This window comes from Bison bison, unplaced genomic scaffold (genome assembly GCF_000754665.1).
Source record: "Bison bison bison isolate TAMUID 2011002044 unplaced genomic scaffold, Bison_UMD1.0 scf7180017864215, whole genome shotgun sequence".
Classification (NCBI taxonomy): domain Eukaryota; kingdom Metazoa; phylum Chordata; class Mammalia; order Artiodactyla; family Bovidae; genus Bison; species Bison bison.
Genome location: NW_011494787.1, coordinates 10,533,443 through 10,560,820, shown reverse-complemented (window position 1 = coordinate 10,560,820; position 27,378 = coordinate 10,533,443). Strand labels below are relative to the sequence as shown.

General features: G+C 41.4%; 1 protein-coding gene across 1 annotated transcript; it reads left to right on the top strand.

The window, feature by feature from the left end:
* Window positions 1-9,832: 9,832 nt before the first annotated feature.
* On the top strand, window positions 9,833-17,712 carry LOC104992481 (cytochrome c oxidase copper chaperone). Its single transcript, XM_010845381.1, has 3 exons — window positions 9,833-10,045; window positions 11,846-11,934; window positions 17,582-17,712. Exons 1-2 carry the CDS (start codon window positions 9,864-9,866, stop codon window positions 11,928-11,930), a joined length of 267 nt encoding a protein of 88 aa, XP_010843683.1. The 5' UTR covers window positions 9,833-9,863; the 3' UTR covers window positions 11,931-11,934; window positions 17,582-17,712.
* The last annotated feature ends 9,666 nt before the right edge of the window (window positions 17,713-27,378 follow it).

Below are 27,378 nucleotides of genomic sequence, written 5' to 3'. Positions count from 1 at the left end.
GACTTAGCAGCAGCAGCAACAGGTATGCACCCATTCTTAAATTAACTGGGTACTGCCTAACTGCCTTCCAAAATGGCAGGACCAGTCTCCATTCTCAAGGATTCCTGCAGACTTACCAGTACTTGGCATTATCTAGTTGTTTAACTTCAGTCTAATGGCTGTAAAGTGATACCTCATTGTTATTTTATTTTACATTTTTATGATTAGTACTCTTGGAACAGTTTGTGAGTGTTGACCTTGGTTTTTTGCTGCTATATATTCTCCATATTCTCCTGTGTTAAATAAGCAGAAAAACAAAAAACTGTTTGACTATTTGTGCTTCTATATATTGTCTGTTCATATTGAAACAGGAAGGAAGGGGGCAGGGCACAGCCTTTAAAAGAATAACATAGCCCGAGGACACAAAATAAACTGGTTTGAACCAAAGAGCTCCAAGATAGTAGACAAGTGTGTGTTAGTCACTCAGTCATGTCCAACTCTTTGCAGCCCTATAGAGTGTAGCCCACCAAGCTCCTCTGTCCATGGGATTCTCCAGGCAAGAATACTGGAGTGGGTTGCCATTCCCTTCTCCAGGGGATCTTCCTGACCCAGGGATTGAACACAGGTCTCCTGCATTGCAGGCAGATTCTTTACTGTCTAAGCCACCCAGGGAAGTCCCGAAACAACATTAGTGCTTCTGCTCCCCTTTCCATTCTTCTGCAGGTTTAGTCGCTGTCATGTCCGACTCCTGTGACCCCATGGACTGTAGCCTGCCAGGCAGGAGACCAGGTTCGATCCCTGTATCAGGAAGATCCTCTGGAGAAGGGAATGGCTATCCATTCCAGTATTCTTGCCTAGAGAATTCCATGGACAGAGGAGCCTGGTGGGCTACATTCATGGGGTTGCCAAGGGTCAGACATGACTGAACGACTAACACTTTCACTTTCATACACTCACTTTAACACAAGCAAGCTAAATGATACACCCATAAGCACCACGACAGTTCCAAGGCTGGTCATAAAGGTCAAAAAGTGGGCGGTGACCCAATTTCTGGAAATCCCCACCCCTTCCCCAAAATAGCTGGAATACTACTCCTACTCACAGCCTGTGAAATTACCCACCCTTATGAAAACTGACAACCCCCTATACCCTAAGGCCACTCTCACCTTCTGAGATGACCCACACTCTGTTTACGGAGTGGATTCTCTCTAAATAAATCTACTTCTTATCTATCACTTTGTCTTTCACCAAGCTGTGATGAGACATTAAGAAACTGAGCTTCGTTAAGTCCTGACATCAGGTGTGATCTCAGTTAAAAGACTGAGTTCAAGTCCCAATCTGAGACACAGTTTTAATATCTCTTCTCCATTTTCCTATTGAGGTTGTTATTTTCTTGTTGATATTTTATGTAAGTTCCTTAAGTATTCTTGACATTACTCCCTTGTTGGACTTAATTGTTTCAGATATCTTTTACCAATTTGTCATCTACTTGTTAACTTGGTCTACAGTGTCTGTTAAAAGACACTGAGATGTATTAAAAATTTTAAGAGTTTATTTGAGCAAAAATTGATTCCAATCAGTAACACCAAATGAGAAGTGGTTAGGAAGCTTTACCGGCATAAGCTTGGGGAGATGCTTTAACAGAAAAAAGGTGAAAGAAAAGTAAGGATATTAGTTATGGCCTATCTGTGGTATAAAGCCTAGTTAACTGCTTGTGATCAGTTGCCTTTCCATCCAGTTCAGTTCAGTTGCCCAGTCGTGTCCAACTCTTTGCGACCCCATGAACTGCAGCACACCAGTCCATCACCAATTCCTGGAGTTTACCCAAACCCATGTCCATTGTGTCAGTGATGCCATCCAACCATTTCATCCTCTGTTGCACCCTTCTCCTCCTGCCTTCAATCTTTCCCAGCATCGGGGTCTTTTCAAATGAGTCAGCTCTTCACAGCAGGTGGCCAAAGTATTGGAGTTTCAGCTTCAGCATCGGTCCTTCCAATGAACACCCAGGACTGATCTCCTTTAGGGTGGACTGGTTGGATCTCCTTGCAGTCTAAGGGACTCTCAAGAGTCTTCTCCAACACCACAGTTCAAAAGCATCAATTATTCAGCACTCAGCTTTCTTTATAGTCCAACTCTCACATCCATACATGACCACTGGAAAAACCATAGGCTTGACTAGACGAACCTTTGTTGGCAAAGTAATGTCTCTGCTTTTCAATATGCTGTCTAGGTTGCTCATAACTTTCCTTCCAAGGAGTAAGTGTCTTTTAATTTCATGGCTGCAATCACCATCTGCAGTGATTTGGGAGCCCAGAAAAATAAAGTCAGCCACTGTTTCCACTGTTTCCCCATCTATTTGCCATGAAGTGATGGGACCAGATGCCAGGATCTTAGTTTTCTGAATGCTGAGCTTTAAGCCAACTTTTTCACTCTCCTCTTCTACTTTCATCAAGAGGCTTTTTTTTAGTTCCTCTTCACTTTCTGCCATAAGGGTGGTGTCATCTGCATATCTGAGGTTATTGATATTTCTCCCGGCAATCTTGATTCCAGCTTGTGCTTCCTCCAGCCCAGTGTTTCTCATGATGTACTCTGCCTTTATCATTTTAAGTTTGTAACTCTGAGGCATTAATAGACTTAAATTATGGCTTGCCTACATAGGTTATCATGGCATCAGAACCACATGAGTCTAATAGTCTCCTTATTGTTACAGATCCCCAATGGGTTAGTGACCTCCTCAATGGGTCCTTGGCCTGGAGTTGCCAATACCAATCAAACATGGGGTTCAGTATAGCAAAGCATACACTTCATTCATTGATCAAGAGATGGAGAAGAGAGAGTTCATTCTCTAAATACACCGTCTCCCCTGGGGGAGGGGGAAAGGGGTTAGGAGGTAGGGACATCATCAAGGCTCTAGGAAATGGGGGGAGATTTTCAGTGGCAGCTGGGGCACGCACAGTCTTCCATGCTTCTTTGCGTACTGCATGAATCATGCCTAGCAAAGCACAAGTCTCCTGCCTGGGTGGAGATTTTAACATAGTAATGAAGCAAAAAGTAACTTTTGCACACTGCCAGGTTTCATCTACTCCCAAAGATTCCTGTGGTTATGTCAGAGCCAGTCCAGTTTGGTTGACCATTGCACATTTCTTGAAGCACAGCTGTAAAACGTCTTTGACAAATACCAGGTGCTTTGAAATAAGTAAAGAGATAAATCAAGGCAAGCATCCATTAATTCTCAGGGGCAGGTATGGGTACAGTTTAATTAATTTAACATGTCCTTTGTAAATCCTCAAGCCTTTATTTTCATGTAATCAATTTCATGAAGTTTTTTACTTACAATTTATGCTTTTGAAATGTTGTCAAAAAGGTTGTTCCCCACCTCTTGGTATAGTTTGGTCTTTCACATGTAGATGCAGTACTTAATTTTTTCTAGTTTATTTTTCTTTTCCCCATTGACTTGAACTGTGTTTATTGTAGATTCCATTTCCAAGTGATGTTGATGCTGCTAGTTCAAGAAGCACTGTATGAATAACAAGATAACTGAACAATGGGAGTGAACAGCTAGTTGAAAGAATGGTGGATAAAGGTGAATTTGAGAGAATGTAAGGACTCGCCTGGTGGCTCAGGGGTAAAGAATATGCCAGCAATGCAGGAGACGTGGGTTCAATCCCTGGGTTGGGAAGATCCCCTGGGGTAGAAAAAGAGTCAGACACGACTTAGCGACTAAACAACAACAAATATATTGTGTTATTAAACATATCAGCCCAGAATGAAGTAAAAATCATGCTTATTAGTAGTTTTTAGATGACAAAATGGGGATGGTTTTAGTATCTTTGAAAATGAACATATAGAAATTACTCCTACACAGTACCAGTTCACAGATACACCTCAGGATTCCCTAAGCTAAATCTCTGAAATACAGAAAGAAACCTCAGTTAGGTGATCCTGAAAGCTTGATCACCCAAAATATCTATCTCTAGGCAGCTACTTAAATAACGTCTGGAAATCTTGCTTTAAAAAATAAGTTCACTCTTCCTCCAACAATTCATTGCAGGAAAAAAAGCAATGGCTATGTGCATTTTGACTGTGGGGATCACAATAAACTGTGGAAAATTCTGAAAGAGATGGGAATACCAGACCACCTGATCTGCCTCTTGATAAATTTGTATGCAGGTCAGAAAGCAACAGTTAGAACTGGACATGGAACAACAGACTGGTTCCAAATAGGAAAAGGAGTACGTCAAGGCTGTATATTGTCACCCTGCTTATTTAACTTCTATGCAGAGTACATCATGAGAAACTCTGGACTGGAAGAAACACAAGCTGGAATCAAGATTGCCGGGAGAAATATCAATAACCTCAGATATGCAGATGACATCACCCTTATGGCAGAAAGTGAAGAGGAACTCAAAAGCCTCTTGATGAAAGTGAAAGTGGAGAGTGAAAAAGTTGGCTTAAAGCTCAACATTCAGAAAACGAAGATCATGGCATCTGGTCCCATCACTTCATGGCAAATAGATGGGGAAACAGTGGAAACAGTGTCAGACTTTATTTTTCTGGGCTCCAAAATCACTACAGATGGTGACTGCAGCCATGAAATTAAAAGACGCTTACTCCTTAGAAGGAAAGTTATGACTAATCTAGATAGCATATTCAAAAGCAGAGACATTACTTTGCCAACAAAGGTTCGTCTAGTCAAGGCTATTGTTTTTCCTGTGGTCATGTATGGATGTCAGAGTTGGACTGTGAAGAAAGCTGAGTGCCGAAGAATTGATGCTTTTGAACTGTGGTGTTGGAGAAGACTCTTGAGAGTCCCTTGGACTGCACAGAGATCCAACCAGTCCATTCTGAAGGAGATCAGCCCTGGGATTCCTTTGGAAAGAATGATGCTAAAGCTGAAACTCCAGTACTTTGGCCACCTCATGTGAAGAGTTGACTCATTGGAAAAGACTCTGATGCTGGGAGGGATTGAGGGCAGGAGGAGAAGGGGACGACAGAGGATGAGATGGCTGGATGGCGTCACTGACTTGATGGACGTGAGTCTGAGTGAACTCTGGGAGTTGGTGATGGACAGGGAGGCCTGGTGTGCTTCGATTCATGGGGTTGCAAAGAGTCAGACACGACTGAGCGACTGATCTGATCTGATCTGATCGAAAGTAACATAGGCACCAGTTTACTTAATTACCTAGGAAGATAGGTATTAATTGACTTTGAGAAATAACAAGGAAAAGGCAATTTTCAGTTTTACTAACTGGCATATTTGCCCTATGATTGGACAATTCATACTGAAATCAAATTGGTAAGAGAATGAGCTATAAATTGAGAATTTAAATTGAGTCGGGTGAGGTATGAGTAGTGGGGAATTTTTTTTTCAAGACTTGTGGGTTGGATTGTTCAAATGTCTTTTAACTACATCAGTGAAGGGGGGTGGGAAGGACAATAAGAAGTCAAATAATGCTGAGCATAAAATACTGGGAGCTATTGTGATATTCAAGAGGAAATGGCTTACACTAGTGGTTACTCTCGTTCAGTTGTCATCATTTGTGGTGGGTGTAGGGTTGAGAGATCTGAGCTGCCTTACTACTTTCCTTCTTTGTGTTGCTGTTCAGTCACTAAGTTGTGTCTGACTCTTTGCAACCCCACGGACTGCAGCACATCAGGCTTCCCTGTCCTACACTATCTCCTGGAGTTTGTTCAAACTCATATCCATTGAGTCAGTGATGCCATGCAACCATCTCACCCTCTGTCACCCTTATCTTTTCCTGCCCTCAATCTTTCCCAGCATCAGGGGCTTTTCCAATGAGTCAGTTCTTCGCATCAGGTGCCCAAAGTGTTGGAGTTTCAGCTTCAGTATCAGTCCTTCCAATGAATATTCAGGGTTGATTTCCTTTAGGATTGACTGGTTTGATCTCCTTGCAGTCTATGGGACTCTCAAGAGTTTTCTCCAGCAACACAATTCAAAAGCATCAATTCTTCAGTGTTCAGCCTTCTTTATGGTCCAACTCTCACATCCATACATGACTACTGGAAAAACCATAGCTTTGACTATATGGACAGTTGTTGGCAAACTAATGTCTCTGTGTTTTAATACATTGTCTAGGTTTGTATCCAAGAGCCAAGCATCTTTTAATTTTACAGCTGCAATCACCATCCTCAGTGATTTTGGAGCCCAAGAAAGTAAAATCTGTTACTGTTTCCACTGTTTCCCCATCTATTTGCCGTGAAGTGATGGGACCAGATGCCACAACCTTATTTTTTTAATGTTGAGTTGTAAGTCAGCCTTTTCACTCTATTTCACCTTCATCAAGAAGCTCTTAAGTTTCTCTTCACTTTCTGCCATTAGCATGGTATTATATGGTGTGCTGCGATTCACGGGGTCGCAAAGAGTCGGACACAACTGAACGACTGAGCTGAACTGAACTGATATGTATATCTAAGATTGTTGATATTTCCACCAGCAATCTTGATTCCAGCTTGTGAGTCATCCAGCCTGGCATTTCTCATGATGTACTCTGCATATTCCAGAAAGAACATGTACCTCTGTTTCATCGACTATGCTAAAGCCTTTGTGTGGATCATAACAAATTGTGAAAAGCTCTTAAAGAGATGGGAATACCAGACCATCTTACCTGTCTCCTGAGAAACCTGTCTGTGGGTCAAGAAGCAACAGTTAGAACCCTGTATGGAACTACTGACGGGTTCAAAATTGAGAAAGGAGTACAACGGGGCTGTCTGCTGCCACCCTGTTTGTTTAACCTATATGCTGAGCATATCACGAGAAAAGCTGGGCTGGATGAGTTACAATTTGGAATCAAGATAGGTGGGAGAAACATGAAAAACCTCAGACATGTGGATCATACCACTCTAAGGGCAGAAAGCAAAGAGGAACTAAAGAGCCTCTCGATGAGGGTGAAGGAGGAGTATGAAAGAGCCAACTTAAAACTAAATATTAAAAAAACTAAGATCATGGTGTCTGGCCCCATTACTTCATGGCAAATAGAAGGGGAAAGGGTGAAAGTTGTGACAGGTTTCCTCTTCTTGGGCTCTAAAAATCCCTGTGGATGGTGCAGTCATGAAATAAGAGGTGATTGCTTCTTGGCAGGAAAGCTATGACAAACCTAGACAGTGCTTTGAAAGCAGAGACGTAATGTCTCTGCCGATAAAGGTTTGTATAGTCAAGGCTTATTTATGGTCTTCCCAGTTGTCATGTACGGTTGTGAGAGCTGGACAGTAAAGAAGACAGAACACCAAAGAATTGATGCCTTCAAACTGTGGTGCTGGAGAAGACTTCTGAAAGTCCCTTGAACAGCAAGGGGATCAAACCAGTCAATCTTAGGTGAAATCAACCCTGGATATTCCTTGGAAGGACTGATGATGAAGCTGAAGCTCCAGTATTTTGGTCATCTGATGAGAACAGCTGACTCATTGGACAAGTCCCTGATGCTGGGAAAGACTGAGGACAGAAGGAGAAGAGGGCATCAGAGGATGAGATGGCTGGATGGCATCACCTATGCAATGGACATGAACTTGGGCAAACTTTGGGAGATGGTGACGGACAGGGAGGCCTGATATGCTGCAATCCATGGGGTCACAAAGAGTCAGACATGACTGGGCGACTGAACAACAACAACTCTGCATATAGGCACTTCCCAGGTGGCGCTAATGATAAAGAACCCGCCTGCCAATGTAGGAAACTTAAGAGATGCAGGTTTGATCCCTGGGTGAGGACAATCCCCTGGAGGGCATGGCAACCCACTCCAGTATTCTTGCCTGGAGAGTCCCCATGGACAGTGGAGCTGACAGGCTACAGTTAATAGGGTTGCAAAGAGTTGGACATGAGTGAAGTGACTTAGCACCCATGCACACTGCATATAAGTTAAATAAGCAAGGTGACAATATAGAGCCTTAATGAACTCCTTTCTCAATTTTGAACCAGTCTGTTGTTCCATATCTGGTTCCAACTGTTGCCTCCTGGCCTGTATACAGGTTTCTCAGGAGGCAGGTAACATGGTCTTGTATTTCCATCTCTTTCAGAATTTTCCAGTTTGTTGTAATCCACACAGTCAAAGGGTTTAGCGTAGCAAATGAAACAGAAATAGATGCTTTTCTGGAATTCCCTTGCTTTTTCTATGATCCAACGGATGTTGGCAATTTGATCTCTGGTTCATCTGCCTTTTCTAAATCCACCTTGTACATATGTAAGTTCTAGGTTCAGGTACTGCTGAAGCCTAGTTTGAAGGATTTTAAGTATTACCTTGCTAGCATGTGCAATAAGTGCAATTGTATGGTAGTTTGAACATTCTTCAGCATTGTCCTTCTTTGGGATTGGAATGAAAACTGACCTTTTCCAGTCCTGTGGCCACTGCTGAGTTTTCCAAATTTGCTGGCATATTGAGTGTAGCACTTTAATGGCATCATCTTTTAGGATTTGAAATAGCTCAGTTGGAATTCCATCACCTCCAGTAGCTTTGTTCATAGTAATGCTTCCTACAGCCCACTTGACTTCACATTCCAGGATGTCTGGCTCTAGGTGACTGACCACACTATCATGGTTATTTGGGTCATTAAGACCTTTTTTAGTATAGTTCTTCTGTGTATTCTTGCCACTTCTTAATCTCTTCTGCTTCTCTCAGGTCCTTGCCATTTCTGTCCTTCACTGTGCCCATTCTTGCATGAGATGTTCCCTTGGTATCTCAAATTTTCTTGAAGAGATCTCTAAAAGAATTCCTTAGAAGAAATGGAGTAGCCTTCATAGTCTACAAGAGTCCAAAAATGCAGTACTTGGGTGCAATCTCAAAAATTACAGAATGCTCTTGGTTCATTTCCAAGGCAAATCATTCAACATCACAGTAGTCCAAATCTATGCCCCAACCTCTGATGCCAAAAACCCTGAAGTTGAACGGTTTTATGAAGACCGACAAGATCTTCTAGAACTAACACCAAAAAACAATGTCCTTTTCATCATAGAGGACTGGAATGCAAAAGCAGGAAATCAAGAGATACCTGGAGTAACAGGCAAGTTTGGCCTTGGAGTACAAAATGAAGCAACACAAAGGTTAAGAGTTTTGTCAAGAGAATACACTGGTCACAGCATACACCCTCTTCTAACAATACAAGAGATGAGTCCACACATGGGCATAACAAGATGGTCAATACTGAAATCAGATTGATTATATTTTCTTCAGCTGAAGATAGAGAAGCTCTATACAGTCAGCAAAAATAAGACCTGGAGCTGACTGTGGCTCAGATTATCAGCTCCTTATTGCAAAACTCAGGCTTAAATTGAAGAAAGTAGAGAAAACCACTAGGTCATTCAGGTACGACCTAAATCAACTCCCTTACAGTTAATACAGTGGAAATGACAGATTCAAGGGATTAGATCTGATAGACACAGTGCGTGAAGAACTATGGATGGAGGTTGGTAACACAGTACAGGAGGGCAGTGACCAAAATCGTCTCCGAGAAAAACAAACGGCAAGAAGGCAACAACGTGGTTGTCAGAAGAAGCCTTACAAATAGCTGAGAAAAGAAGAGAAGCGAGAAGCAAAGGAGAAAAGGAAAGTATACCCAACGGAATGCAGAGTTCCAGAGAATAGGAAGGCGAGATAAGGAAGCCTTCTTAAGTGAACAACGCAAAGAAACAGGAAAATAATAGACTGGGAAAGACTAGAAGATCTCCTCCTTTGTGGGTCCTCCAGGTCGCTGCACTCTCGTCTCACTTCTCTGCTCTTGGACCAAAGAGACGTCCTCACAATAATACCTTCATTTTGACTCTTCTGCACAGCGCCTTTAAAATAAAAAAAAAAAATCTCCTTTCCCCTCTCTTCCCCCAATTGTGGAAGAGAGGCAGGACTTCCGTTTCTCTTCGGAGCGACTGCCGGAAGTGAATGCGCGCAAATCGGCTTCGCCAAGTCTGGAGAGTTCAGGCTGTCTGTGCTAGTTGCTGTTTTGGGGCACGAAAAATGCCAGGTCTGGCGGCCGCAAGCCCTGCCCCATCTGAGTCGCAGGAGAAGAAGCCGCTGAAGCCCTGCTGCGCCTGCCCGGAGACCAAGAAGGCGCGCGATGCGTGGTTAGTGCGCAGTCGGGGATGGGGTGGCCGGAGGCTCCGCGTCTAGCGTTCAGGCATTTCTGCCCTGCCTGGGGCTGGTGTTGGTCCTCGCTTAGGCGTGTGGTGCTCTTGAAGATTATAAAGTCCAATAGGCTTCGCTGTTGGCTGTCTGTAGACTGAGCCCTTACCCTTTAGCTCACCCTTGGGAAACAGATGAAGGGATTGGAAAGAGGTCAGATTGACTCGAGTTTGCTTCGTCCACTCATTCCTTCCTACAAAGGGTTTCTGAACGTGGAAATGTTACGGGTCAAGCACTGCCTTAGGTTCAAAAACGTAGAAATGGGTAAAGATGCTGCTTGATTTAAAGGAACTTAAAGTTAATGGAGCATTAAAGTTAATGATTGCTGTGTGAGGTTTGGCAGTATCAAAGAGTACAATTTCTGGTGATTTCTCCCAAAATTTAGACATAGTAAGACACAGGGTACATTTCTTAACACTACAGAAAACCCCCTTATCCCCACCTCTTTTAGCTAGATGATTTAAAAATCAACCAGGCTATGACATAAATGACGTTACAGTATTCAGAATAGTACAACTAGATTACCATCAACTCGCATTCTTGTTTTTATTGTATACAGCCTCTATTGTGGAACAAATATCTGAAGCAATCTTCAGATAATGTGAGTGTTACACCTCTCCCTCTAGTCCCTTTTTGTCCTCACATAGAAAGTAAAGAGAGCAAAAGTGACATTAACACTTAAGTATTTTGCAAGTAATACTGTGAAGGGACAATTGAAGACTACAGTGGGATACTGTGCTTCCACAGTTAAAAACAGTAGGTGCTTATTGAACCTTCAGATAGTATTACATCATGATTAAGAGCCTGGGATCCAGTTTCAGTTTGAGTCCTGGTTCACCAACCAGCTTTGTGACCTTGAGCAAATTAACATCTCTGCCACATGTCTGTAAAACAGGCCTAAGGTTTCTGCCTTCAGGATTACTGTGCTCTAAGTCATATTTGGTGCCTAGCACAGTATTTTCAGTATTTAATAAGTGATCAGGGTGAGCTAGCTATTATTTTCATAAGGATCTTGCTATCCCATGCAGACAGCCGTTAAAGCTAGTGAAAGATAGGTTGTATTTAGAAGGAAGGAGAACCTACCTTTTTTAAAGATAACTTCTGCATCAGTTACCTTTGACCCCTATGGCGGCTCCCCAGATATCTAGAGTCAGAAGTCAGTTTTTTCATATAATTGAATTTTTTGGTGGTCCCAGTCTTTACTTTGTAATTTTACAAGTGAAAAGTTCTTTGATCATCATGAGTGGGGCTCCTCAGGCCGCCCTTGGCAGCCAGATGTTTTTTGCTGTTTGTGTTGGGTGTCTTGTGGCTAGAAGTAAATTTATTTAGAGGTATTTGAATGTAGAGCGGAATAAAAAAGGTAATTCCTCTGTGATAGGCAAAAAATTAAGCTCTTCTTTCTGTACATTTGTTAACTTTTTACTCAGTTTATTTCATTACAGAGCAGTATTATTCCTTGGATATTGTCTAGGGTCAATATTTAATATGCATAATTATTTCTTCTAATCAGATTCCTCTACCCCCCAAAACTAGTTATCTGTGGAACATTTTCATGGGCAAGGAAGTATAACAAGAGCCAGGAAAAACAAATTTGGTATAAAACCATTTGGTATAATACCATTTTTAAAACTCCAGCTGTATCCTGTCAGATCCGTGTTCTGCCTCACTCCTCATCACTTAGCTTACTTACCACTAAGTGTGCTTAATGCCTACTTTATTAACAAGTACATTTTGATTTATAGCATAATTGAGAAAGGAGAAGAGCAATGTGGACACCTAATTGAAGCCCACAAGGAGTGCATGAGAGCCCTGGGATTTAAGATATGAAATGGTGAGCATGGTACTTTCTTATTTGGAAGGTAATACATAGGCTGACTGCTTCCAATTTGTGTATTGCTTTACAGGGTTAGCAATCATTCGGCAGCATTCTTGGGGCTTCCCTCATAGTTCAGTGGGTAAAGAATCTGCCTGCAATGCAGGAGACCTAGGTTCAATTCCTGGGTCAGGAACCTCCTCTGGAGAAGGAAATGGCAACCCACTCTGGTATTCTCACCTGGAGAATCCCATGGACAGAGGAGCCTGGTGGGCTACAGTCCATGGTCTCGCAAGAGTCAGACACGACTTAGCAACTAAACTACCACTTGTCTGAAAGGTAGCTCACCTGGTTAATCTAACATGCCTAAGGATAACTAGAAAAATAGCTTTTCAGTTTCTAGTGTACATCTAGCATCTAATGATGCTAATAAATTGAGAAATATGGGACTTCCCTGGTGGTCCAGTGGTTAAGACTTCCAGCTTCCACTGCAGGGTCCCTGGGCTCCATCTTTGGTTGGTCAGGATCCTGCATGCTGCATGTTGCCACCAGAAAAAAAAGAAATTGAGAGGTGTTTTATGGGTTTGGGAAGGGGAGAATTAAGCTCTCAAGTAAGGGCTTGACAAAAGCTTCTAGAGTTATGTTAGAGATACGAGAATCACTGCTTAGGAAGTTCAGAATATCCAGACAAAATTCGGTTGTCTGATTAAAAGGGAAATATTCTCTGTTTTTTGTTTCTAATCTTGTGAGTTTTTAGGAAAAGCTTTTTAAAAAAAATTAATTTATATATTATAATTGGAGGCTAATTACAATACTGTGGTGGTTTTTCCCATTCATTAACATGAATCAGCCATGGGTGTACATGTGTCTCCCTGTCCGGAACACCTCCCCGCTCCTTCCCTCCCCATCCCATCCCTCTGGGTTATCCCAGTGCACCAGCTTTGAGTGCCCTGTTTCATGCATCAAACCTGGACTGGCGATCTGTTTCACATATGGTAATATACATGTTTCAATGCTTTTCTCTCAAGTCATCCCACCCTCACCTTCTCCCACAGAGTCCAAAAGTCTGTTCTTTATATCTGTGTCTCTTTTGCTGTCTCACAGGGCCATTGTGTCCATCTTTCTAAAGTCCATATAGATGCGTTAATATACTGTATTGGTGTTTTTCTTTCTGACTTAGGAAGAGCTTTTAAGTACGGAGTAGGCCGCACATGGAAGCATTGCTTTCTGCAAAACAGAAATGGAATTGTTGCTGTTTCTTTTGTACCATGCTTTATTCTAATAAAACTAAAACCTCGTTTCTTTGTTTTTTTGGCTGTGCTGGGTCTTTGTTGCTGCATGGGCTTTTCTCTAGTTGCAGAGACTAGGGGTCTCTAGTTGGGGTATGCCAACTTCTTATTGCGGAGGCTTCTCTTGCGGAGCACAGGCTCTGGGGCACTCAGGCTTCACGTGGTCTCGGTAGTCGTGCCTTGCAGGCTCTAGAGCACTGGTTCAGTAGGCATGGTGCATGGGCAGATTTGCCACGCGGCCTGTGGGATCTTCCCAGATCAGGGTCAAACCCAAGTCTCCTGCATTGGCAGGTGGATTCTTTACCACTGAGCCACCTGGGGAAGCCCCTCTGGACATACCAAGTGTTCAATAGAAGATTCTTGATTAAATGAATGAATAAATGAGGAAACTAGGCCCATATGTATGAAGTGACTACCTCTAGGCAGGGTCAGACCTGTAACCTCTGTCTCTAGACAGATTGCCTCTGCTTGGTAAGAGGGAATAAGATCCATACCATACCACCATTTTAATAATAGCTGAGAGATAAAGCCAAAGCTACATACCACTATAAAAGTAATAGAAAGCCTGGCTTCTTTCCCTTTCACCTGTTTCCTGCCTCTTTGGAATTTTACATGTGACCAGCCTTCCTCATTGAGCTGTGAAAAAGGGGGGATAAGGAACCAGCTGATAAGAAGTATCACTATGAGGTGGAAAACAGTCTAGACTGAAAGTCCTGAGGCTTAACTTTGGTTCTCCTGTTCTTTAGCTTAGAGTGTGTTTTACTTGAACTAAATATATGTTCATTAAGATACTAATCTAATCATATCTGAGTTTTACTTTTTTGTTTATAAAAAGAGAACCATAATATATTTTGTGATTTTTATGTATGGTATTATAAACCTGTGTATACAAGGTACACATAAGTGACTTTTTAGAAATCTCATGGTGAATCATTTTGTAAAATAAGTAAATATGGTTGTGGGGAGCTTAAAAAGTATAACTTTTAAAAAATACACTATTTTTTGTGTATTTTTTGTGTATACTTATAAAAGTATAACTTGATTACTTCAAAGACATGGAATCTCAACATGATTGTACATGATTTCCTTGTCCCTTTCTTTCTAGTCAGTTGTGTAAGCTTAGGGTTAAGCCTGCCTTGATGAAAAGGGTGATTTTTTTTAAACGCTAATTTTAGGAGCATCAGAAGTTTCACTTGGACTTCATGTGGATCTCAAAGGTGATACAGTTATTGCTATAAGTAGCATATATTCACAAGGACCAAAAGATATCATGGTTTTCTTTGTTATTGGGATGGAGAATGAGAGTGATTCCTATGGCTTCGTTTGTGTATAAAAGAAAATGCAAGAGCTTTGGACTTAGAAAACAGTTGAACCAGTTGTGTTATTGAGCAAGTCCTTAATTTTCTGAGCCTTAGTTTTCTTATGTGTAAAGGAGAGACAACAGTACATGACCAAACTACTTCTTAGAGTCATTGTGATAATTAAATGATATGTGTGTGAATAGGCTTTGTAAACTGTCAAAGAGAAACCAGATAGCCATATCTTGGAATTGTGGATAGCAGACATTCTATTGAGATCTGTTTAATATATGTCATGATTATGTAGTTTTGAATCCTGGTTATGAAAAGAATCTGGATTCTTTCTTAGAATTGAGAATATGTTTTTTATTTTCAGCATAATGCTACTTTTGGAAAAGGAACAGGTGTTTGGATCTACTTTGGTCCCAGGTACCCTATTTCCCTATCCCCCATGGGGAAATGGAGGGACCATGAAGTCAAAAAAAAAAAAAAAGACTTGCTCAAGTTAGGAATGGATAGGTGGTGGGATTAAAACTAGAATCTTGATCTTGTTTTGTTTTGGCTGCTCTGGGCCTGCTGTGTGCAGGCTTTCTCCAGTTGCTCAGAGCAGGGGCTCCTCCTCTTCATGGTGCCCGGGCTTCTCATTGTGATGGCTTCTTTTGTGAAACACAGCTCAGTAGTTGTGACTCTGGGGCCCTAGAGCATGGGCTCAGTAGCTGTGGAGTATGGGCTTAGTTGCCCCAAGGCACGTGCAATCTTCCTGGACCAGGGATCAGATCTGTGTCCCCTGCATTGGCAGGCAGATTCTTTACCACTAGACCACCAAGGAAGTCCGAATCTAGGTCTTTTTCACTCTCCAGGTTGAGAGCACTTTATACTTCACTCCTTGCACTTAATGAGATTTTACTGCCAACATATTCGTTTTCAGGTTTACCTAAAACTTTATTTTGAATGCTAGTTACAAAGACCTTTTGTTGAAATACAGAGGTGGATATAACTCAGCAACTGGGTCAGTAACTGGGTAAAATTCAACACTACTATCTGCTCTGTTATAAGATAAACTTAACTAAATTGGTATCTCTTACACCATTAGACCACATTTTTCTGAAGATAGCTTCAAAGGAAAAATGTTTTGTGATCTCAGATCTTCCCAGTAATGATCACGAAAGTTCCTTAATTCAAAAACATTAGTAGCTTTTATTTTCTAAATAAGATCTTAATTGTACCTTGAATCCAGAAAATTGAACTTAATATGAAAGTAAGTACATTCAACCAGAAGTGTACCTTATAATCATCTGAGGAGTGTTTTCCAAAATTCACAAGCTTGAGCCCTGATCTTCATCTGTTAACTGAAGCTCCTAGATAATTTTCAGGTGTTCCTCTCTAAGAACCACTGGCTTAAGCTGAAGAAGTAGTAGGGATAATACTAAATATAAATTGTCTGAAGATTTAATAGCAGCAAAAACAGACTTGAAAACTACTCCTAAGAAAAAATACGGTGTCGTTGTGGTGATTCTAGACATTTACAACTGCTTTTTTCTTTTTCTTTGGCTGTGCTAGGACTTCGTTGCTGTGTGAGGAATTTCTCTAGTTGCGGCCTGCAAGGGCTACTCGCTGGTTGGGGTACACAGGCGTCTCGTTGCGGTGGCTTCTCTTGTGGAGTACCGGCGCTAGCACACGGGTTTCGGGAGTTGCAGCATACAGGCTTTAGAGTGCCGGCTCAGTAGTTTTGGTGCACAGGCTTACTTGCTCCATGGCATGTGGAATCTTCCCACACCAGGGGTCCAACCCATGTCCTCTGCATTTGGCAGGTGGATTCCTATCCGCTGGGCCACCAGGGAAGTCCATGACTGCTTCTTTTACTGAAAGAGAAACTTGAGGAACCTAAAACCTGCTTAGAAATGGCGGCTGGCATCTTTCTGCCTTTAAGACCCAGGAGGCACCTAGGGAACACAGTTTGGGGGCTAAAATCTTTGAAATAAATTAAAGAACCAGCACTGAGTGGTGGTGATACTCAGTATTTAAAGTTTAATTGACCTTAATATTTGGTTAACATATGCTTAAAATATGCTGATTTCACACACACAAAACAAACTCAGGGACAACTGATGATGTCTGAAAATATGATCCTGAGAGTCAAGAAAGGATCATTTTTGCTATTTGAACATTTATTTCAATAGATATCTGTCTTCTGTCAAGGACTTTATACCCAGAGGCTTTCAGTGGGTAGCCCCCTTGATGATGAGTAGCTGATAGCAAAAGAGGTAACAATACTATACAGACTGCTGTCTCCTGAAATGATGAGTGACTTCATTTTTGCATACGTTTACACGTATTCTTCCTCTGAGCCTTTTAGAAAAGAGAGAATTTATATATTTATATTGTTGATAAGCCTTATCTTTTCTAAACCAAATGCAGGAATAGCTAGGTGAGGGAAGCACTTAGATTAGACTTGACAATTCGGCCAGTCCAATTACTTACCTACCTTGTTAGCATTGCTCCTCTCTTCTGGGATAGGAGTGGGGGGTGGGTACGAGCTTTTTGGAGAGACACCTGCTATGACCAGCAGCCCTATCCTCTGCTGCTCTCCCTTTTTGATCTTTCCAGATTCGTTTCAAAAGTGTTACCCTTACTTTGCCCTTGGGTTTGAGTGAGTAACTTTCCACAGGAAATGCCTTGTATACAGAGCTGACTTGCCTTCCACTTCGTGGATCTTTGCCAAACATACTTGAGTCAGCAAGGAGGGGGGTGCAAGTCTCTTCTCTTGAATATCTATAAAAATAAACCTCTTTGGGGAAGATGTTTTTGAGAAAATAAATGAACGTATAGTTTTTACTTCAACAAAGACTTTAAAGATTAAACCTTGTAATGAATTAAACAGTTTCCGTGATGTTTTTAAAGTTAAGCAAAACTAAAATTGTAAAGTGTGGATCTTTTGTGACTGGTTTAGAATAATTGTGGCAGTTAGTTAATAGTCCTCGGCTGAAGCATATATTTCTAGCATCTTAATTCTTACTCCATAGGTCTGACATGATGTTTGAAATTTTAAACTTTCTAAAATACATTTTTTATCTGCAGGTGGTCTGCTCTGGGAGTGAATAGTTCCTGAAAAATGAAGAAGATTCAGTAACTTTGGGAGTTCCTTGCTGAAAATTGATAAATAAAAAATTATTTATAATTTATTAAAAAAAAACCCCTGGTTAAAAGTCTTCAGGTGTGTTTCTTTTTATATTCCTCACATCCTCAAGTGGTATTTATTTTTCTTAAGGAATATCTATGGGTTTCTCATTTGTGGATTCAAACAAGCTTGGATCAAAAATATTGGGGGGTGGGGCGGGGGAATTCCAGAAAGTTGCAAAAAATAAAACTTGAGTTTGTCATTTTTTTCAACTATTTACATAGTATTTACAACTGTTTACATTGTATTTACAACTATTTGCACAATATTTACATTTTATTAGGTATTATAAATAATCTAGAGATGTGTATAGGAGGATGTGCTTAAGTTATATAGAAATACTACATCATTTTGTATAAGGGACTTGAGCAAACACAGGTTCTGATATCCACAGGAGGGTCCTGGAACCAATTGCCCCAGATCCTGAGGGACCGACTGTAGTATAAACAAATCTTATAACAAATTTCTTATGTTCTTGTTGTCATTCTGGGAACTTTGGATTTTTTTTTGTCAAGAGAAAGCAGATACTGATCTTACCTAACGAAATCACAAAGATTAGTTATATAGATGTATTCAATTTATAATTGATCTGGTAGTCAAACCATCTCATTCAAGGTTTTATTTTTAACTTTTTAAAAGGTAAGAATTGAACAAATCTTCAGTCTTAATATTTTAAGTCATTATTGTTCTTTAGTAATTTTCTCTTTTGTGAAAGTAACTTGTTTAGATTTTGGACCACATCAGGGTGCGTTGGCTTGAAAGATCTCAACTGTTTGGCATAATTAAGTGTACATTTTTTACATTTTAGAATAGACTAGGATCATAAGTTTAATGCCTAGGGGCCAAACAGTTATCTCTTATTAATTGTAAGTTGGCCCAGGTCAGAGGCTGGATTTTTACAAATACGTCACTAATGAAATAGCTCAGTCCTACACTGTAGTGATACAGAATATATGTTCTATTCACTATGTTTTATAGTTCTAACATATAGAACATAGTGAATAGAACATAAAGTGTGGATCACGATAGCAGCCCTGTGGTCCTATTAGCTGCTTTTGAGCAAATGAGGCAGTTGGTCATACTCTGTCTTTGAATTTTAAATCTTAACAAAAGATACTGTGAAAACTAATGAGAATATGTAGGGTTCATGTGTCATGATTGGAAGATTGCTTCTAAAAAGGAACTGAACTAAATTGTTCCTAAGGATCCTTTCCTAGTTAAGACATGGCTCTAGGGCTTCCCTGGCAGTCCAGTGGCTAAGACCCCACACTTCCAATGCAGGGGGTGCAGGTTCAATCTCTGGTGGGGTAACCAGAATCCCACGTGCTGTACAGCTGGGGAAAGAAAAAAGCGTAGCTTTGAAGTGACAGGCTTAAGTTCAGCAGATGGCTACATGACCTCAAACAAGTCAGCTTCTTTGGGTCTGTTTTTCTCATCTGAAAGAAAAAATTGGGGATAGTAGTAATACAAGATTGAGTACTCATTAAAGTGGGGGTACATAAAGCATTTGGCACAATATCTAGCATTTAATGTTACTGACATTCTCTGTATTCATATTTTTACTTTAACATTCACTTGGATATAGAGTTTTATTTAAGTGGACATTGTGTAGATTTCAGAGCAATCTTCTAGGGTGAAGAATAGATTCTTGGACTCCTAAGGGAGATGATGTGAATCAACTTCCCACCAATATAGATAGCTGGCAGATGGTTATCCATATTCTGCTTGAATATGTCTTGGAACTACAAAAAGAAAAAGAAAATTCCTAACCTTATCTCCCAATGTTAATTTTTGCTGTTCCAAATTTTTCTTAACGCTTTTAATATATATTTTAAAAACAAAAAATTCAGGTCATTTTTCTATGCTACTTTTCTTTTTTTGACTGTGCCAGGTCTTGTTGCAGCACACAGGATCTAGTTCACTGACAAGAGATCAAACCCTTGTCCCCCGCGTTGGAAGCATAGAGTCGTCACCACTGGACCACCAGGAATATCCTTATGCCACATATTTGTAACGCAATCATAGTATTAACTTTTCTCCATAATGTATTTTATCACCTGTGAGTATAGTTCTACAATATGGTTTATATTAGCTATGTACAAATCTACTCCATGGCTTACCATAATTTAAACAATTCTCTATCTGTGCATTCATTAAACAAATGTTTTCAGTTCAGTTCAGTCGCTCAGTCGTGTCCGACTCTGCGACCCCATGAGTCGCAGCACGCCAGGCCTCCCTGTCCATCACCAACTCCCGGAGTTAACTCAGACTCACGTCCATCGAGTCAGTGATGCCATCCAGCCATCTCATCCTCTGTCCCCTTCTCCTCCTGCCCTCAATCCCTCCCAGCATCAGAGTCTTTTCCAATGAGTCAACTCTTCGCGTGAGGCAGCCAAAGTACTGGAGTTTCAGCTTCAGCATCATTCCCTCCAAAGAAATCCCAGGGCTGATCTCCTTCAGAATGGACTGGTTGGATCTCCTTGCAGTCCAGGGGACTCTCAAAAGTCTTCTCCAACACCACGGTTCAAAAGCATCAATTCTTCGGTGCTCAGCCTCCTTCACAGTCCAACTCTCACATCCATACACGACCACAGGAAAAACCATAGCCTTGACTAGACGGACCTTTGTTGGCAAAGTAATGTCTCTGCTTTTGTATATGCTATCTAGGTTGGTCATAACTTTCCTTCCAAGGAGTAAGCGTCTTTTAATTTCATGGCTGCAGTCACCATCTGCAGTGATTTTGGAGCCCCAAAAAGTAAAGTCTGACACTGTTTCCACTGTTTCCCCATCTATTACCCATGAAGTGATGGGACCAGATGACATGATCTTCATTTTCTGAATGTTGAGCTTTAAGCCAACTTTTTCACTCTCCACTTTGACTTTCATCAAGAAGCTTTTGAGTTCCTCTTCACTTTCTGCCATAAGGGTGGTGTCATCTGCGTATCTGAGGTTATTGATATTTCTCCCAGCAGTCTTGATTCCAGCTTGTGTTTCTTCTAGTCCAGCGTTTCTCATGATGTACTCTGCATATAATTTAAACAAATGTTTATAGAATGCCTGTTATATGTTACATACCGTTCTAGGAACTGGGTCTCAGTATTGAACAGGATACATACCAGATATCTAAATTATTTCTGGTTTTAAAAATGTTTTGTTTTGTTGGTTTTGTGGAAACATAAGGAAGAAAGAAATCAGCTGAAATGCCACCAGTCTACAATAGACCACCTCTTGGTAACCTTGCCATTTATCTCTTTTTGCATGTATGCTTTTTTTTTTCCATTGGCTACTCCATTATAACACTGCAATGGACGTTTCCAAAGGAAAGTACAAGTGTCATTTAACCAAAGATGGGCCAGAGGCTTTGGATGAGTCCTGCCTGACTGATCTCTAGAAAGGGGGTGCTCATTTGTACCTTAGTACTGAGGGTGACCTCTTAGCAAGATTAATTTTTTCAACGTTTGTCAATTTGATATGCTTACCTGATTGGTAAAGGAATTAAACAACCCTTCTTGACATCTGCCATACTTAAAAGTACATCTCACAAGACTGCCCATCATTCCCAAGTGCTTAAGTCTCCCCAAAGATTATGTGTAGCATTTTATTACTAATAATAGTAACATGTTACCACAATAATTTGAAAAAATGAAGAACTTAGCTTCCTAATAGGTTGTCACCCTGTTCTGACATACCTCTTGGCTAAGCTCCTGCTATTCATGATACTTCCCAAATTCTCAATACAGATACATTCATGCTATTCTCTAAAATTAGTTCCCTTTGTCTAACCTTGAAACATTTGAGTTGAAGGTTGATGAGAACAGGACCATATACCTGTGCAAAGTCTGCTTTAGGATAACTATACAGGTCTGATGTGAGAAGAAACTATAATCCCCATTTCACAGGTGAGTACAGGCAGTCAGGTTAAAGAAATTGTTCTGGTCAAATATTTGGTGACCTGGGATGTGAGTCTTTGTCATTAGAGTTCAAGCCCAAAAACCCAAAGTTCTTTCCTGTACCAGTTAACTAATAAAAAAAAACAATGTATTCATAGTCATAAATACATTTATTCATTCAGTACATATTTAGTGAAGGCCTGTTATGTGCAAAGAACTGCCCTAAATGTTGAGTATGTGAATATGTGAATCATATGCATCCCCTGTTCTCGAAATGAGAGGATGCTTGAGTCAACATTTACTGAGGACATACTAAATGCCAACTGTATGCTAAGTAATGAACAAAGATTAGTAAGACATGGACTCTGCTCTCAAAAAGCTTGTATTCTGGTGGATATATGTATATAAGCTATAAAAATAAAAAGTTGAATATTCAGTGCTATGATAAGTATTCCAAGATGTTTTCCTAAAAAGAGTACATGTGTGAATATACCCAGTGTTTCTTTAGCTGTGATAAACTGCTAGATGGTGGTTCTGTGTTGATGATGGTGCTTTTGACAGTTAAGTTATACAAAATCTTCATCAAGGAAAATATATAACTGGAAGTCCAGGGTTAGAGCAAACTCTAGATGCAGTGATATCAGAGGCTCAGTGATGCCATCCAAGAATCAAGTTATCAATATTTTTCATCTCAGGACTCTCTTCCGGGATTGATGAAGCTAATCATGTTTTATTGTTTAAGTCCAGCAGAGGAGAGAGAAACTATTCCTAAGGCATTGAAGTACCCTGCACCCCCTACATTTTTTATCTGATTGAGCCAAATTAGATTTTGTGTAAGACTCCATGGACTGTAGCCTGCCAGGCTCTCCTGTCCATGGGATTTCCCAGGCAAGAATACTGGAGTGGGTCACCATTTCCTACTCCAGGGGATCTTCCTGACCCAGGGATCAAACCCGTGTCTCTTGCATCTCCTGGCAAGAGGATTCTTTACCATCTGTGCCATCTGCAGAGAGTATAATGATAATTGTCAACAGAAGGCCTTATGCTGATTGGCTTAAACCAGGATCCCCTCCTTGGATCCATGTATAGTTTAGATATCAGAACAAAACTGGAATTCTGTTATAAGGAGGAAGAGGTAAATGGTACATAGACGTTGAACAGATGACCAACTTTGCACCAAATCATCTTGTTTACTAACCACCAAATTATTCTAATGGTCAAATTGAGTTTAGAGGAGCATTTCTTCTTAGTTTACTCAAACTTTTAAGAGAAAGTTACTGATAGCACAGAACAAGTCATCTGATACTCAGTTTTCATAGAATATAGGAGATGTTTAACAACCACTGGCTGAAGAGCAGTCCTGTGGAGATCCTTGCATGTGTGCATGCTAAGTTACTTCTGTCGTGTCCAACTCTTTGCAACCGTATGGACTGTAGCCCACCAGGCTCCTCTCCATGGGATTCTCCAGGCAAGACTACTGGAGTAGGTTGCCATGCCCTCCTCCAGGGAATCTTCCTGACCCAGGGATCGAACCCACATCTCTTATGTCTCCTGCATTGGCAGATGGGTTCTTTACCACTAGTGCCACCTGGAAAGCCCATGGAGATCTTTAGGGAGATCTGCATCTGAATGTATTCAACTGCAAGTACTAGAATACCCAACTAGAATGGCTTAAGTAATACATGTAATTTGTTTCCTGTTATAAAGTCTGGTGGTTGAAAGTTTCAGATTTGATACAATGCTCAGTGATACTTTGAAGAACCAAGATTTGTTCTATTTTTCTTCTCTCTAACCTTCTCATCCTTAGGCCTATCCTATCTCATGGCTATGGTAGCTTCAAGCATTACACCATCATATAGCTGTATTCAAGCCAGAATTAAAGGTAGCAGGTGTCCTTACTGGCTTCAGGGAAAATACTTTTCCTCGGATGCTCCCATGTACACAGTCTCGTGTCTCATTGGTCACATGCCCACTCTTAAACCAGTTGCAGTAGAGAGGAATGGGATAGTGTGCTTGGCTTTGACCAGTCTTATTTCAGGCCCTGGCAACCCAGAGAGAAGCCCACCCTTCTTCATATATTGTCCAAGAAAATCAGAGTTCCACAGACTGGGGGGAAGGGGGAAATGGGATAAGAAAGCAGTAGTGTCTGCCTGAGATCAGCTCAGCAGTATGTGTCCAAAGCCTAAAATCATGCCTGTGTTCTATTTTAATAACTATATTAGCAAAGCATTCATCTCAAACCCAATGTTTCTCAAACTATGTGAGGTGAAGGACTACAATTTTTTCCAATTCATAGGCTAATAAGTTTTCTGTCAAATTGTATAAAAATGTCTAAGTTCTCTCAATTTCTGTCCATATCTCATCATGGACCAGTAACAGCTCTCAGAGCAGCCGTGGTCTATGACCACTCTTGGAGAGGTCATTCAGCTGGTTCACTTCATAATCTGGCCCCAGCTTGCTTCTCCTGCCTCATGTCCTGTGCTCCCTTTGATTCACCTGTAACAAACTGTTCTCCATTACCAGAATACGCCATGTATTTTCATTTTACTTCTGGATTTGACTTCACATTCTGTTCTCCCTTCCTGGCAGGCCCTTCCCTAGCTGGGGGAACACCTACTGAGCGTGTTTTTAGACCGGCTTAAATGTCACCTTCCCCGTGCTGTTTTTCCTGAATTCTTTGCTCCACCCATCAGTGAGTGCTTCTTTGAACCCCATCCTGTCTCATGGCTATGGTTGCGTCAAGCATTACATATCACACTACTCAAGCCAGGATGAAAGGTAGCAGGCCTCCTTACTGTCTCCACAAAGGAGTATACTTTTCCCAGAAGCTTCCCAACACTTGTCCTCTTATGTCTCATTGGCCACATACCCAATGAGTGTATTTTGGGGGTTGTACTTTTTTCTGGATCAGTCTCCCTCACTAGACCAAAAGTTCCTTGAAGGTGATCATTGTCTTACTCATCTTCTATCCCCAGTTCCCAGCACACTTACTTTGTTCTAAGTAAATGCCTATTGAATAGAATTGATGCAAACTTCTGTGTCTTTCCTTTTATTCTCCCCAAATATTTTCTACGGTGTATTTGTGGCTTTCCATGTAAGAACATACCATTTTGATACACACTTTTTTTCTCTCTTCTTCTATCAAACCTAGTTTTAAAAATAAACAAGATACAGCTTTCCATTGTATTCCCATCAGAGGTCCCTTCCCATAGACAACACCATCATTATCACTGCGGGAGGCGGCATGTAGGGTTTATGCCACCCCAGTGGCATCCTCAAACCCCTGTAACAATGAATGAGCCTACACGTGGACATATATAAACTTCCAAAAGTAGCCAGCAAGGTGGTACAGCACAGAGAACATACAATTTAGAGTCACAGTGACCTAAGCTTTAGCCTCTTTTCACATACTATCTCTATCACCTTGGGAATGTTCCTTAACCTTATTGAGTTTATTTCTTCCATTTTTAAAAAAAAGGTATCATGGGGAGACATGAGGAAATAATACCTGCTTGCTATATGTTAATACCTTCTGCTCAGATGAACACATTTGTGAACTGACAAAGAAGCTGGGCTGAGAGCAACAGTCAGTGGGTCTCCTGTCTCTTTAAGGGGTCAGGGCCAGCCACTGGTCAGGCTGACTGAGAAAGATGACCTGCTTTGAAATTCTATCTTGGGCAGAGCCTTGGTTGCTTCTGATTTCCTTGCTCACAGCTGGCAGAGACAGCCACTTTGACAGCTCAGGGGGGTGCATGACTAAGTTGGAGGGATGAGCAACTATTGCTTGTTAAAGGGGTGGCTTGGCCAGGAGGCAGGCAGGTGACAGAAAAGCAGCATATGGAAATCCCCAACGCCACTACTCAAATGATATCACAGATCTAAATCGCTGCTGTGGGAAAGGCTGGGGGGTGGGGGGTGGGGCAGGGTTTTGGAGGGGGAGTCCTTCTCCAGGCACTCTCTTTTTTCCTTTACCACTGATCTGCCTCAACTTTAGGAAAAAGGGAATAAGATGCACCTTTGTTTGTCAGGCGATTGTAATTAAATAAGAAAGAGAACCAGCTTTTGACATGCTGTGCATTTTTCACACCTCTCTGCCTATGAGTCTGCTGTTCTTACCAGTGGAAATCCTCTTCTCCGTCTATCTGGCTAATTCAATCCTGGCCCCCAAATTCCTTGTTAGCCCTTCTGTCTTTCTTTCTTGATGCCATCTTCCTCTTAGGCTGCCACCTCTCCTTAACTCAACTCAGTTACTGTACTTCCCACACTGAATCGCCATTGTTTTCTGAGGCAGCTCTTGCTTGATAAGAGAGCTCGCTCTTGGGAAACTTTGATTCTTTTCAATGCTCGGTTCATAGCAGGCACTCAATGTGTGTTAAGCTGAAAATTTCTACTCCTCAGCATATCTGACAATTCCTAACTTCTCACTAATTTTAGTTAGGTTACCAGCAGTATAATAAAGGCCTCTATGGAGGGAATGCTTGAATAATTCTAGAAGGTTACCAGGTGCCCCTCCACTTCCTCCATCCCTGCCCGCAGACCTCGGGGGCTATAGGAGTAACGGTAGTAAGGAAACAGAAGCAGGGAGTCATTCGGAGGCCAGAGGGACATTTCTTAGTTTAGTGTTTGCATATTCCCAGATTTTAACTTGGTGACCCAAAGCAGACCACAGGGTCATCCAGAAGTTCCTGGACATCCTCAGACTTCCTGGGGGCAGTAGAGTTAGGAGTCATGCATGGATCTAGTCTTGAATTTCCACTTCCTGGGCACACTACTTGGGACACAGCTGTAAGTCTGATAGACGAAATCAAATCCTGTCTCTGTCACTACGTGTGGGAATTTGTTACCTCTCTAAACCTCAGTTTCTTTCAGGTCTAGGAGGATGACAATATTTATTTGGAATAAAATTGTGTGACGACTAAGTCATGTGCGCCTAGAATAACTAATCTAGATCTGGCACTTTGTAGGTGTTTAATAGGTGATGCTTATTATCATTTGTCAGTATTGGAGTGGGTGGGCTGATGGTCTGAGCAATGTATCACCATTGTATAAACTATTACTAGATCCAGATACATGCAGAAGAAAGTCAGAATTCAAAAGTTGCTTTGTATAGCTATTTTTGTTTAATGAATTTCAAATAAATGCCTACTGATATTTCCAATATGACTTCATAAAGGCCTTCGAGGGGCTTTCCATTTCTCACTGTTAGGATTTTTTCTGATAATAGTCCCCTACTTTCCAACCTTGATGTGTCCTCCTACCTCAGGAGAGCCCCGAGCCCTCCCCAGAGGGGCTCTGGACAGTGTCCTACCTGAGGTGTGACAGTAAATTCTGTGCTCGCTTTCCCTTTATCCACCCCCTTTGCCCCCTTCCCCTGACTTGCCTCTCTTGCCCAGGCCTTATCTTGTCCTCTGGGGAGGTATGTTAAGTGCTCTGCCAGCCTGCCTGTATGCCTGGCCTGTTTTTTCTCACTGCCAGTACCTCTTGGATTCCAATTCCAAACATGGTATCCGTCTGGGGTCACCCTTTCTTCCGGTGCCAAGAGAGACGCATTCCAAATGGAGCACAAATGTGCCTCCCGTGCTGGGCGCTCTTCATTCTGTTTGGGAACAACAGAGAGCAGGATGTGGCTGCTTTATTATCCCTCACTGCTGAAGCTTTCAGCCCCATAGGCCTATCTCTTTCTCAGGACGATTTAGGTTTCCTGCCAAGAGTCAAATGTGAAGACTGTTCTAAGAAACCTGGAGCTGAGGACACTCACCAGAGCTTTGCCAGGAGGGCCAGAGCCTTGCTGAGGGAAAAAGAAAGAA